General features: G+C 40.9%; 1 protein-coding gene across 9 annotated transcripts in view; it reads right to left on the reverse strand.

Annotated features, from left to right (window-relative positions):
• The window catches only part of TRIM9 (tripartite motif containing 9), a 267,774-nt gene that overhangs the window by 20,987 nt on the left and 232,032 nt on the right, over positions 1-14,755 (reverse strand). For 5 of the 9 annotated variants that reach the window (XM_007986676.3, XM_007986673.3, XM_007986675.3 and 2 more), the window contains exons 8-11: positions 13,793-13,903; positions 12,501-12,654; positions 4,433-4,590; positions 1,840-1,978 (exon numbers count right to left, since the gene is read on the reverse strand). In XM_007986676.3, the coding sequence (XP_007984867.1) occupies positions 1,840-1,978; positions 4,433-4,590; positions 12,501-12,654; positions 13,793-13,903 (562 nt within the window). The remainder of the gene's footprint in view (positions 1-1,839; positions 1,979-4,432; positions 4,591-12,500; positions 12,655-13,792; positions 13,904-14,755) is intronic. The other 4 variants (XM_037983969.2, XM_073010990.1, XM_007986671.3 and 1 more) reach the window with 1 other exon arrangement.

A 14,755-nucleotide genomic window follows, 5' to 3' on the forward strand; every position in this document is an offset into this window, starting at 1 on the left:
AATTCATGGAGGAAATTAATTTCTACAGTACAGTTTCTTTGTTGGAAGAGAACTTGTTCCGTTTGTTTCATCTAGAAAATGACCCCCAGTTCTGTGACTGTGGTACCAAGGATCGCAGTTCCAATCCTGTAATTTATTAAATTAGACACCATAATCTTATGAACATTAAGATAAACTGAGGCGCTACATCCTCCTGCAGGATGAAACGAGAGACATAAGTGCTCAGGCTGTTATGCTAATAACTGATTTTTAGCAGAATAGTATGATTCCCATGATGTATTATGAATAGAAATAGTTTTCCCGTAGATCTGATAACACATATTAGCAACATTGCTACAAATTTCTCTCTGCTCTGCAGGCATGCACTTCACTCTTCAATCAAACCACCTTGTACACACATGGGAAATGAGGCCATCACCAGCAAGGGCCTTCTGCATTGCATCTAGGAAAGACTCTTGGAGGGCTTTAGCAGTTAGCATGGTATTTTGAGAAAAGAGGCAACTGCTCTCAAACTGATAGGTCCTCCCTGAGAGAAGTTGCTAAAATGATAATTCTGGGGGAAGCTGTAGCTGCAACATCACTGTACTCCAAACAGGAACAGGTCACGTGGGCATTTTCCCTCAGCATATCCTTCTCTTGGAATAGCATCATTTAGACTGACAACTGCTCCCCAAAGCACTGTTTTCATGGCTAGGGGCCTTTCATCCTTGCTGTGGGATTCGAAATTGTGCTTGTTTTTAACCATGTGAAGCATTTTAGGGTGACTGGCACATGTTGAGGTTTGTGGGAAGTGGGAAAAAACACCACCATAGTTCTTTTAGCTAACATCTTGAACTTGAACAAAATCAACATAATTAGTTCTGCAGAGGGAAGTTATGGAGAATCCTGGTGAAGTGGGGGGTGACTTCTTTGATTAAAATGACACCCCAAAGTGTCAGAATGCTTTGGCACCAGCCACAAATACCTCTTTGTAGGTTTAATTTCATGTGTCTTGCTTACTCTTAACATGAAAATGTTAAAAGCCTCAGAGGTTATATCTGGTCATCAAATTCAAGTCTCTCATCTGAGACACATTACATGTCTCTGATGACCAAAATATTTAAAGTATAGCTAAGAAGCAAAAATTCTCTAGAGATGAACTTTGTACGGTGGCTCTAGGCAGCCTAGCCAAGACTGGAGGGGCTGGCAAAGATGAAAATGGCGGGTAATGCGAAGTTGCTGGTCTCTTCCTGTTTGGTGCTACAGGAAGTCTCAATCCTGGTGCTGACGGCCTCAGTTTTGGGTATGAAACGGAGGCGGTCTAAGTGGGTAAGCCAGGAGCGGCCAACAGACTCTCTCTGAACAGCTCTAGCACCCCACACCCATTTGAAACACATTCAGTCATACAAATCCACAGCTGGAAAGAACCTAGGTCCCACCCTCAGAACAAGCAAGTACTACAGAGTAACTTAGAATAATCTGGGCAAAACTGGCACATGATGTGTATCGGTGGAGAATGGGAGCCTGCTCTAGAGCCTAGATACATTCGTCTAACACACCGGGGGCACATTCAGGCCTTCATTTTTCAGCTTCTTCAACTGCAGCTTAGTTAGAGTGTTATCAAAGGAAGCCGCCGGCCCAAGCCATTTGAACTGCCGATGTGGAATCTTTGGTTTGATCACATCCACATACCATAGGCTCTCTAAAGGCAGGAGAGGAACAGCGGCTCTGTGCAGAATGCAGAGCAAGTCATGGAAACACTGCAGGAATGTGGGCAGTGGTGGGGTTACCTCCAGGCTTGCCAGCCACTTTAGATGCCACGCAGTTCTCGCTCTGAGGGATACTGCTGAAGGGCCTTACCCTCAGACGTTTGGAGGACCAGGGTCTTGCTGTACGGGCTGACTCCTGTTTTGTTGAAGGCCTTGACCCGAGCATTGTATGTGCTGTTGAAGTGAAGACCATCCACAGTGCACATCGTCTCCTTCCCCACATACACCTCCTGAGAGTCAGCAAAGAACAGGACAGCACTTAGCCTGCACCCTTTTGAGGGGCGAAGGAGGCAGTGTCGCTCAGTAGTTAGGAGCAAGAGCCCTGGTGCCATTCTAATCTGGATTTGAATCCTGTGAGATATTGGGCCACTTAATTTACCTTTTTAGCCTCAGTCTCCTAATCTGTAAAATGAGATAACAATATCCACCTTATGAGGTTGGTGTGAGGATTACTTAATGTTGTATATGCAGATTAGCATCATGCCTTGTATTTAGCATGGGCCAGGCAGCTAATGAATGGTCGTTATTAGCAGCTAGGGCTTAAAAAAAATAAAACTGAGAGCTTATAGTTCAGATTACGCTTATTAACTTGGCATTGATACAGTATATGACCCCTACTGAGCTCCTTATCCATAGTATGGTTTGTAAAAAACATGTTTGAAACCATGAAAACAGGAAGGTGGTCTCTGTCCTATGTTTAGAACTCCTCTGATGACTTCAGAACTGTCACAAAGATTACACTCCAAGCCACAGGGGGATAGATTTTCATCACAGTACAGAGGGAAGGCGGAGGAAACAGGGAAAGGAGGAAGAATGACATTTCAAAGGCTTAAAATAAATCCTAGCATAATGTGTCTTTAGCATAGGTTAGGCATTTGCCTCCCTCTTCAGCTGTACACACTGCAAAATTATGCTGATGTAATGAATAAAAATAATTTGCATTCAAAGCACAGCCTTAAAATGACAACTCTCTGGTAGGATACTAAGAAGACCGGGGTCTTGGATCATCCATCAATTCATTACTCCTGCTGGAATAACAAAAATCAGAATATTATGCCCTCTCATTCAGTGCATCTCAAACTTTATGTGCATATGAATCACCTGAGGATCTTGTAAAAATGCAGTTGCTGATCCAGTAGGTGTCTGGGGTGGGGTCTGGGATTTTGCATTTTTAACAAGTTCCCAGGTGAAACCAATGCTGCTGGGGGAGGACCGCACTTTGAGTAGAGGAAAAAGTCAAGACAAAATAAGAGAATTAATTTATTTAAAGAATTGGGAAAACCAGGAGAGTTACTTTCCCAGGAGGAAAAAAAAAAAAAGATAATAAATGGCAAAGAAACGCCCTGAAAATGACACAGGAACTGAAAAGGCAAAGTCAGGAATGAGAAACTGACAAATAGACAGGATTTTACACACATACAACACACACTGCAAAAGACATGAAATGGAACCTGAGACCCTTATCTTGGAGAGAAAGAAATTAGATTTTATCATGCCAATAAATCAACATATATGTAAATAAGGCTTCTCTATCAAAAGATAGAGAGAACCTTTGTCCTTGAGAATTGTAGAAGACATGGTCCCTGCTCTCAAGTACTTAAACCTAGTGGGGATCAAAAACACATTCAGGAAAAGGGGGCCTGGAGAGGCTTTGCTCTTGAAAGCTAGTGGCCCAGGTTTGGCCATTGGTGACCAGAAGAAAGCCTCATCCTCATGGGCCTGAGGTTTTTTTAGATAGGGGTCTCCTCTTCTTCAGTGCAGGAACTGGCCTCAGTCCCCAGAAGGGCTGCTCCCTTGGGAAGCTCCAAGCATCAGAACTTCCAGGCAAGACTAGGGTGGAGAGGATGGAAAGTAGGGTGGCAGGGAAAGGATGCATGAGAATGAAGCTCTGTATGAGAGAGAAGCAGACACATGCTGACAGGTGGTGGCACATGAATCATCAACCTGGAGGTACCACAGCCGTGTCTTACCAGGAGGCCATTCTGTCCTGCCTTCAGAGGGCAGCATGAGCTTCTCAATGGGGATGGGGCTCCCTTGCCTTGGGAAGGTAGCAATCTTCTGGTACCAGTTCTATCTGGTGAAAGGCCCAGAATAAAACTATAGAACTGGGAAAACCTTTGCTAGAAAGGCTTCTTAGAATAGGGAAGCTGTAACAGGAGATCATGTCAATTAAGAGGAATGCCAATCAAAGAAGCTGTGGATTGTAGAAATAAATCTTGGACAACGGTTAATTATATTATTAGCAATAAGCAATGATGGTAATAATAATAGCTAATAATGCACGCTTGCCATGTACTTAGGCAGCACACTAAGAATTTTGTATGAATTATCTAATGGACTCTTAGCAACAAGGCATGAGATTCACGCTATTGTTATCATCCTTCTCGTTAATAAATAAGGACCTGAAGACTCAAAGGGGTGATAATTAGGCATTGTCCACATAGCTAGGGTGGAGGAGACCAACTTGAATGCAGGCAGTGTGACTCCAGTACTGCATGTCCTGTCTCTTAAGAAGGGTAGGGCAGTTTCAGAGACTGCTCCATCCACCTTCATGGTAGAGGGAGAAAGCAGGCTTCAGGTATGGCCTGTCCCCGGGAGAGATGGGGAAGCCTGAGACTCCCTGGCAGGTCCTCCGACAGATCACTGGTTTGGGTTAACAAGTATGTAGTGGGCTCTCTACTGACCCGGAACTGACCACCGTTGCCGTCATCCAGCTCCAGAATGTATCCATCGGCGGGCACCGTGGACAGAGGTGGCTGTTTCCAGGACAACGTAGCGCTGTTGTTGTGGGTACAACATTCCTCCAGCTGTAGGATAGGGGTTGCTGGGACTGGAGAGGAAGCTAAACAGAAATTAGTGTAACTGGCTTCTGTTAAGCTGCAGATATTCCAGTATCTTAGAATGACAAACATCCCCCTGACAAATACGTGGTTAGAAGTAGCCAGCCTGGGGTGCACAAGGGAACTGAACAGAATCCTTCACAGAGTCCCCAGGAGTCAGACTGGCTCCTGATTTGCGGTTAGGCCATTTCCTAAGCGCACAGTGGCCCTTCCCACCTTCATTGTGGCTGTTGGAGGGGAGACAGGCCGATCCACAGAACTGCTCTGTTCTCATCCCCTTGAGCACTGAAGACATTATCCCTAAAGGAAATGTTTACATGGAGGCTGGGTTTCCAGTCCAACTCACTAAAGCCCATTTAACTCATAATGTGCCTGAAGCTGTGCTAATTATTTTATCATAAAACTTATTCTGAGATTTAAACCCAAGTTAATAAACCAGAGACTGCCTATTCTGAGAAATAGCTCTGAAACCACTACATTTCCAATATTCTATCATTTTTTTTTAAAACCAGTGATTCTACTCCAGGTCTTGTGCACATAAGTAGCTACAACAGTGGATTTTTGAAAATTTGGTTCCCAGTGAGATCACAGTGATCTTTCCATTTCAAAACTTCCGAGGAACCTGACGTCATTATCTCAAGGTAGCTATACCTCAAAAACAGCACTAGGTCAAGTCGACTCATTTTCAGGTATAGCACACCCACTGTGAACCTGGCATGTGGACTAGGGGCCTGGAGCATGACGAGGAGGCTCAAGATGTCTTTGCAGCCACGTGAGAGTCTGTCATGCTGTTACGAGTCATAACAGCCCCCTCCACATTTTATACTGTGACTCTTTTCTAGTACTTAAAACTGCAAATTAGTTAAGCCTTCAGACACACATAGAAATATTAGTTACTGAATAATCCCAGTTCTTCATATATAAACTTAATATATGCAGTTGGGAACCATGGTTTATTTTTATTTTATTTATTTACTTATTTTGAGACAGAGTCTTGCTCTGTTGCCCAGGCTGGAGGGCAGTGGCGAGATCTCAGCTCACTGTAAGCTCTGCCTCCCGGGTTCACACCATTCTTCTGTCTCAGCCTCCTGAGTAGCTGGGACTACAGGCGCCCGCCACCATGCCCAGCTAATGTGTGTGTGTGTGTGTGTGTGTGTGTGTGTGTGTGTTTTTAGTAGAGATGCGGTTTCACCGTGTTAGCCAGGATGGTCTCAATCTCCTGACCTCGTGATCCACCCACCTCAGCCTCCCAAAGTGCTGGGATTACAGGTGTGAGCCACCGCATCTGTCCGGGAGCCATGTTTTTACTAACTGTTTAAAAAATTTTTTTCAGCACCAAAACATTGATTTATTATTGTTATTATGTTAGCACTTTAATAACAGGAGAGAACAGCTTAGACCATATCCAGGGACATTTAGATGAACAAATGTTCATCATGGAACACCTGGTATGCTGCACCAAAATTGGACTCTGTGTCTTGTGCACTGAATTAAATCTATGCCTTGTCAATCATCCCAACCAAAACAGTGTTTAATTTTACAGCAGTTTAGAAAACAGGTTCTATGGTAGATAATCTAGAAAACAAAAGCAGCAACTGTAACATATGAAATGCAAAGGTGAAGCCGATCAATTGTCTTATACTTAAGAAAAGACTGTAGACATTACAATAAAATCATGTCTGAGCTACTAAATCAAACACAGCTAAATCAAAATTCATGCCTGTTAAAACTGCAGGCAATCGGTTTAGGAGAAAAAATCATGTTTCAAGTTTCAATGGCACAGGATTTGGGTGAAATCTTATCAAAGAGCTACAGCTACTGCAGGCTCAGAAGCCCCAGAAATCCATATTTGGAGGAAAGGAAATAAACTCATTGTCTTGCTCACTAAATAAACTACAGGACTGGTTGGAAAGAGATGGACACAGAAGACATAACTCCTTTCAATGAGAGTATCTAAATATAAATAGGCATCACCCAGGAGTTGTAACTACAGGATTAATTTTAGGTCATTTTAACTACTAGGGACTTTCCTTTTTATTTAAAATTTGTTTCCTTTATTAAAATGCATTTTTAACATATTTACTATGGAAGAAAAATATAACAGGTTTAGGGAAACCATTCTTCAAAGGGCTTGTGGAGACATGAATGATTCCCCCCGGGGGGTATTTATTCTTAACTGTCCTTATTAGTTAGTGCCCACCATGAAACGATTCCTTATGCTCTTATTTCATTAGCTCCATATTAGTCTTTCTTTTTCCCTTTGTTCATGTTTTGGGCAAGTCTGCATTTCATCAATTACAAAAATCAAAGAATAAGATCACAGATGGTTTCAACTTAAATCATGCAAATGCTTACAACGTCTCTGATAAGAAACTCAAATGTACCTGTGTAGCCATAGGTATAATTAAAAGAGTAACTGAAATACATGATGTCCTGTGTAATTAAAACATCAGAACTTAATTTATAAGTCCTTGGTGGATACAGTTTAAAAGACCAAAAGGATATAAAAAAGGCTAGACTCAATAATCTTCAGATCTTGATATTGTCCCAGATTTAGACAAATTAGCAAATGGACAAAAAGGCAAAGGGAGTGGAGAGGAAAAATAACACAGAACTAACCCAGAGATATTTGCATCTGTCTAAATTTATTCCTCCATGTGCTGAGAATTAGTTTTCCCTTTTCCTTATTTTACCCCCAGTGATGCTGTACATAAAAGGTAAATGTGCCAAAATTACAGCCTCATTAGCAGAGACTCAGGCTGACATTCTAGAAAAATATATATTATAGTGGGTGTTATGTTATCCTATTTAACTTCATTAGGCACAAAATAAATGGTCTACTAGAAATCCAAAGTACTTTCCAATTAACCTATCTTTTATGATTCGGAAAAGGATAGCATTACGGTTTCTGCACTAAAATCTAAGGAAGAGCATTGTGTTTTACTGAAACTCCTGTTATTGAGGCTTTCCTAGCTATCTTGATTTTTATACTTTCATGAACATTCTGGGGCAGCTGTTGTTCTCTCCTTAAGAATGAATTTCTCCTGACCTGATCAGGGTTCTAGCATTCATCCTTCTTTTAGCCTGTAAAATCAAGCTTTAGGCTAAAAATTCTCCTCTTAAAATACAAGGGGGCAGCTATTCTTACTAACTTCCTTGAAGAGGTCTGGCGGAGCTGCGGTTCAAAATTAAATTTTCCAGCATCATCTTCTTATACCAATGTTTTCTAATGTCTTCCCTTTTTATTTCAAATTCTATCTCACATTTTGTTTATTTATTTATTTATTTATTTTCACGAATCCTTCAGATTGTGAACACTCACAACCGTCCAGAATTCCTCTGTGAAAGTACACAGGAGTGTGGTGGGGAGAAGTGAGAAGAGAAGCTGGGCTCCCGACCTCAACAGGGAACACTAACCATCAGGGATGCTTTCAAGCACTTTACTGAATGCTAGAGAATGTGGTGAGAGGTTTACAGGTATTCACTCATTTAATTTTCACAACAATCCTAGAAAGAAGATATTGCTACTATCTTTATTGTGCAGCTGAGGAAATGGAAGCACAGTAAGGTTTTATAGCTAGTAAGTGGCAGGACTGGCATCTGAACCAAGCAGCCTGGCTCTGGAGGCTGTATGCTTAGCATTGCATCATACTGCCCCTCTCCAGTCCAGTGTCTGGAAATAGTGTACTGGAGGAAAGCCTCCATGTCTAATTCCCAAAGTTTCTTTCTGTTTCCTATAATGTCAACAATAAAGATTCCCCAAATAAAGATTCTACCTTCACAACTATGGTGGTTGGGAATGCAATTTTACTGCGTTATCTTCTCTGAAGGCTCATTTGTAGACTGGCATTCCCCTTTACGTGGCTGAACAATACAAATGGCATCTGAGAAAAGTTTAGACTTTAGAAGAACTACAAGCTGTTTCTGGAAAGCTATTATCGGTACACTGTTAAAGATAACCCTGAACGCATGTTTTGAGTCCATGCATTTCAGGCTATCAGCACGAACAGATTACTTGCAAGCGTGTGTGCTCATTCCTTCCCCGCTAACCCTCTGGCAGCTTTCCCTCTATGATTTATAGGAGACTCTATTCAGATCACACTGTCCTTGCCCATGACCTTGGTGCATACTCAGGGCTTATATTCAACTTGTGTCAATAAAAATAAATACACCCTTATGTGAGTAGAGACACTTAAAGGCATTAACAGCCAGTGGTCTATGTGCTAAAAAGGCTTGGTGAACTGTTAGGTCATTGTTTCATCCTGGTTCAGAATGAACAAACTGGCATTTCATTTCAGTACCATGACTCATGAATTTTGGGATTCTTTGTGTACTTAGACAATTTTGGGTTAATATTTATTGGGGGAGGAAGTAGGTATTTGAAATCTATTCTCAACCAAACAGTAAAGCCCTTGGCTGACTAAGAAGAGACTTAAAATTTCCTTCCTATAACCTGGAAAAGAGCTGATTATACAACCTTAGAATTAAGTGGAAAATGTTTTTTAAATTACTCTCTAATAAAAATAAAAGACAAAACTTAATATGTTGTTTTCTATAAAAGAAAAGTCTAAAAGATCAAACGCCACTTCCAGTATTCTGGAAAGAGGGTAAGATGATTTTCTAATCAAAATAAAACCAGAAAATGTGCCATTACAATTTAGGGATATTTGAAAAAAGGTACCAAATAGATCTCCATTGCTTGAGGGTGGTGTGGAATCAGAATGGGCCAGTTAAATCCTTAGCTAACAAGAGAGTAAAACTTTAGATAGTGCATTCTTGCTGAATAGCAGCTGGTCTGAGTGTAAATATGTAAAAGCCAACAGTAAACCTACTTTCTTTGGTATCAACAACAACAATGGCAACAACAATGGCATCTATGATGAGCTTTTGAAACCAGAGATCTTTGATAAAATTCTGAGTCAAGAAGTAAACAGATATTTTAGTTATCATTTTGAGTCAGATCTTTAAATGCATACTTTAAGTGAATTTGAAAATATTTTAACTTCCTCCTGTAATCAACTTAGCACAATTGGAAAATATATATTGAATTACACATATTGTTAGTTTCACAAAGGACAGATTACTTTAACACCACTCCAAATGCTACGGTCTTTGAGGTGCAGTTTCTTGACATATTTTTTACTGACAAGTTGTGAAAGTGCAGTTTATTAAACTGACTAAGAATATCTTTAAAAAAATGAAAAGATTAACACCACAACAGGAAGAGTTGTGTGTATATTAACAGATATTACAGAGGCCAATAGAAGTCTGAACTCCAGCCAATCAAGTTCTATTGTGTCATGACCTTTGGCTTTTTCTTTCCATCACAAGCATCTGACAGATGAAAATTATTCAGATTCTAAAGAAGACTAGGCTCTCACTGAATTAATTAAACTCAATGAGCACAAAGCAAAGCATATAAATTAACCAGGCAGAGTGATAATAATCAGAAGTAAATTAAATTAGACAAAGTGTTAAAAAGAAAATGAAAATGGAAGACTATAATCCAGTATTATACCAAATGGCCTGTTAGGTTAACTTCATGAATCATTGTTCTGGTTGTTGTGTGGTTTCAGATGGATTTGTGCTAGGAGAGTGTTCTGCGTTTTGGCCCTGAGAGTACTTGGTATTCTCTGCTGTGTGTGCAGACTTGAACAGACTGGACAAACAGCCTTGTCCCTCTTACTTTTGTGTGCAGTCCTAAGTGGCCAAGTGACAGTGCTTTAGAAATGTGGTCTGTGATGCAGAGAGCATGAACTCGCAGTTCCCATACCCAGTGAAGGGCCTGTTCACTCCAGCTCAATCTTTACCATCCTGCCAACTGGCCTGGACTCCACCGTGGGCAGATGGACATGACTCAGGAGGGCAATGAATGGGGGAGGAGAGGGTTTTGACAGCTGATTAAAGCATTTCAAAGCCCTGAGGCTTTTACCCTCTAACTGCCCCCTCCTCCTGCCCCTCACCAAGGCTAATTGGGTTAGCTCATTTTTTCCTCTACCACCAAAAGTCTTTCTATTGCACTTTTGTGACATATTTTTTCCTCCAAGTTACTTGTGACATAACTTTCAGTGATTTTTATCTCACTGAAAGAATTGAGAACAGAGAGAGGCTGATCCAGGGGGATTTATCTGGGGCTCTATATTTTATTAAGGATGGGTTTATTTTACAGGCTACTACATTGGTATTAAAAATATTTTTTTAAACAGCAAGAAAGAATTGCTGCAACAAAAATGTAGATTTGTTAATATTAAGAGATGAATTCACTTATTCTTTGAAGAAGCTGCTCAGTGTGGCACCAGCTTTACAGCACAAACTAGAAGTTGTAGGAGCTGATTCTCTACCCATGCTCCCTGACTTTGAATCCTGGCCTTGCCACTCACTAGCTGTGTGAGCTCAGACAAGTAACCCAGTCTTCCTGTGCCCCAGTTTCTTCAACTGTCTACTAGGGTTACGAGAATAAAATGAGCTATACGTAAAACACTTCGGAGAATGTCTGGTTTGGTTAGCACTCAATAAATGTTAAACATTTTTTCTTACCGTAACAAAGCATGCTTATTTCCAATCTATGCACTACTTCAAAAATTTATGAAGGCATCTTCCCAAGGCAACACATATTAAACCCAAAAAAAGGAAAAAGTTCAAAATAAAAGAGAGTAAAAATCCATTAAAAGGCTGAGAGACGTACACGTACCAAGTACAGGAACACATTTAACTGCCTGATGTGGACCCTAAGTAGACAGTCCTAAAACTTACTGATTTATATAATCTCTCTTTGATAAAAGGATGCAGGTATATTTTTCTTAAGAAACAAAACTTTTAAAGCACTGAATGCTAAGAGTCATTTACTACGTGGATGCTTAAATCAGGAGTTGCAAAGAGCAAATAATTTCAATTTTAAAAATCAGTAAATGACAAAACTATAGAGATGGAGAAAAGATTACGGGTTTCTAGAGATTAGAGGTAGTGGAGGGGAGGGGTATGACTTTAAAGGTGTGACAGGAGGGAGATCTTCGTGGTGACGAAACAGTTCTGTATCCCGATGCAGTGGTGATTGTATGAATCTGTACATAGGATAAGATGGCATAGAACTATACACACACACTTTTCAGTGTCAACTTCCTGGCTTCGATATTATATTATAGCTACAAGATGTAACCATCAACGGAAGCTGGGTAGAGGGTGAATAAAACTTCTTACTATTTTTGTAACTTCTTGTGTATTTCAAAACAAAAAGTTAAAAAGAAATATTTTTCAAATGGGTATTACTTACACTGCCATAAAAATGCTGTTGCATGGTTGGCTTGATTTGTTATTTTTCTTTGAAAGAGTTGTTTTCCTTAAAATATTTTCAGCCCCCACCCAAAATGTCAAAGAGATCTTGCCATATCCCTTAATCATATAATCTAATTTTAAAGTTTATATCAAATTTCCATCTTCCTTCCAGGCTTGCGTTTTTCTGCCAGTATTGGCAGGCCAACTGTGATCCTCTCAAATTCCCACTGATCCATGCTCAACCATTTGCTTACTATCTCTATCCATGTGGAAGCAGTCATTTTAATTCTGGACTCCTCCAATTTATATCAATATTTCTGGATTCCTTTCTGTACCAAGATTTTATTTATGTATAGTGATGATCTCTTTCTCTCTCTGCCTTCCTCTTTTCATGTCAGCTCTTCTCTGGTGCTGAACACTTGAAATCTCTTAAGACTCTCAAAGAGGCAAGCATTGAGTTGATCTGAATTTATCCAGCTTGCTGAAAGGTAGGTCACACATTTATAAAGACATTTTCATTACGTAAGTTAGGAGCCACTCCAGATTCTTGTAACATTAGCCAAAGGGGTACTGATCCTGCTTCAAGCACTAGCATCCACTCAGGATGTTGCTCTCTGACTTGGGGGATGCAAGGACATACCTTTCACCTGCACGAAGTCGAGCTGGTGGATGGATTGCAGCAGAGGGCTGTTGTCCAGACTCAAGTCAAAGTCCGTGGTCATCCTTGGAGTGAGTGTGCCTTTACCCCACTGATCCTCAGTCAGATGCACTCTCCTTATGAGGGCGTCAGAAATCTAATCAGATAAAAAAGACCACAGCCTAAGAAATACACCACCACACTCGAAACACAACACTGCCCCTTGGCTCTCCAGGAGCGTCACTCCCAAAATGCCTTGAGAACTCATACCCTGACTGCTTCAGTGCAGTTGGTGAGGAACACCCCATTAGGACTAGGGTGACTCATAATTTATCAAGCAAATCTGAACACTTTTGTGAGTCGGGGGGCATTATAAGAAATCAGAAGGTGTTAACTGATTTAATAGACAAATCTGAATATATGATCATGCTATTTATGATAGATTTACTAAATGCCAACAATTTTAAAGGATGATATGTTGGAAACTAGTTAATTTCTATTAGAATCAGTAGCTCAACCCTTCTAATTTAAAGTGTGGGTATCCTATCAAGACTTGGAAATGAGTTTCATAAAATAGTTTAGTGAGGGTGCAGATGGAATTTCTCACAATTTAAGCACATCATCTTCATGTGATTATCACTGTATTCTTTGGTAGAAAGCTCTTTCATTTCTTATATTCAATCTCTGTCACTCTTGGCCAGTTTAGTAGAGTGTGACTTGGAAGAGATCTACATGTTCCTTAACAAAACGTTCCTTATCAATGGGATCAAAGCTTAAGTAAAATCCAGCTTACACCATAGCATCTCACTAAAACAATTAACACTGAAGAATGAGAAATCTCTGCATTTGAGAAATCACTGACTTTCTGGCCAGTAGAAGGTGTCAAGAAGGTAGACATCTTACAAACTTAGACACTTAGACATCTGACAAAACTGTCCAAGAGATATTAATGAATAAGGGCTGAATTCTTGGGCAAGGCAATACCTCCACTTTGAAAGAACTTACAGATAATTATGTTTTCATGATTAAACACAAGAATAAAAAGAAGCAAAAAAGAAAAAAAAAAAAGACAAAAACCCATGCACCTCTCAAACTTGTAGTACATGGTAGCAGTGACTTCCGGGAAGTCAGTGGAATTTATTTAGCAGGCACTTCCGTGTACACTGCAGTGTGAAGGTAGGTTCTGTTACTGAGGACCCAGACCCAGCCAGGGCTGTTGGAAGTCTGACTTAAGCATCCTAGACTATGTTCTATGGGACATTTAGAATCTGAAGCAGAAACTAGTTAACTCTTACCTGCAAAAAGCCACTAGGATCATTTTCCTTAATCACCTCCAAGCAGTACTCCATGAGACCTGTGGTCTGGCGCAATTTCACTGTGCAGTGAGAGATCTGATCTCGAACCACCTAGGATTAAAAAGACAACAGAGCGGTCCAAGATGGCAGAGGGTAGAAGAGAAGCAAACTGGACCATTGGAAAGCTTCTTCAAACCAGAATCCATTCCATCCTGGAATGGAACTAAATTTATGAGAATCTTTTCTGGAAATGTCTGCTGTGGATAAGGACTCTGGAAGACAGACGCGATAAGATTCTCAAAGGAAACTGGTAACAGGACCCATCAGAAGGGAAGGCAGGTAGATTTTGGAACCCTAGATCTGGTGACCTTGGTGCATCAACGAACACCTTCCAAAGGTCCCCCTGCCCTGCGCTTTTCTGTGAAGCTGACTCTCCCGTGCGGTTTGCTAGGGGTCTGTGGAGGAGCTATAGCTCCCCAAGATGTGGCTGCAGCTGTGCTTGGTGACACTGTCCACCTTCAGTGCCCTGTACGTTACTTTTAAAGAGCAGACATCACCATCTGAACCCAATTCCTTTCCCTTCCTGCCCCTCCACACAGCCAATTGTTCTGCATCTTTTTCCCTGCGTGGTTGGTGGGGGGACCTGGAGGGCCAAGGTGGAGCTGGGGAGAGAGAATGAGCTAATGACAAGCTGGAGAAAGAAGATGGATGCATAATTAAGTTTTAAGAATAACCCACTGAAACCACTGCCTCTTTCGGACAGCAATCGTAAAGGCTGCTCATTTGCCAAGCTGAGCCTGCTTTAACCTAAATAGGCATCTCTCTGAGCAAGTGGTTTTTGCTTCTAAGAAGTTGTCTGTGCTTAGCGATGAATGCATGACATTCCTTGAAAAGTTTTTTTCTTCAGAGGCATTTGTCATATGTGTCCGCTGCTCAGTAACCCAAATCTTGAATGCCTATATG

This window comes from Chlorocebus sabaeus, chromosome 24, assembly GCF_047675955.1.
Source record: "Chlorocebus sabaeus isolate Y175 chromosome 24, mChlSab1.0.hap1, whole genome shotgun sequence".
NCBI lineage: Eukaryota > Metazoa > Chordata > Mammalia > Primates > Cercopithecidae > Chlorocebus > Chlorocebus sabaeus.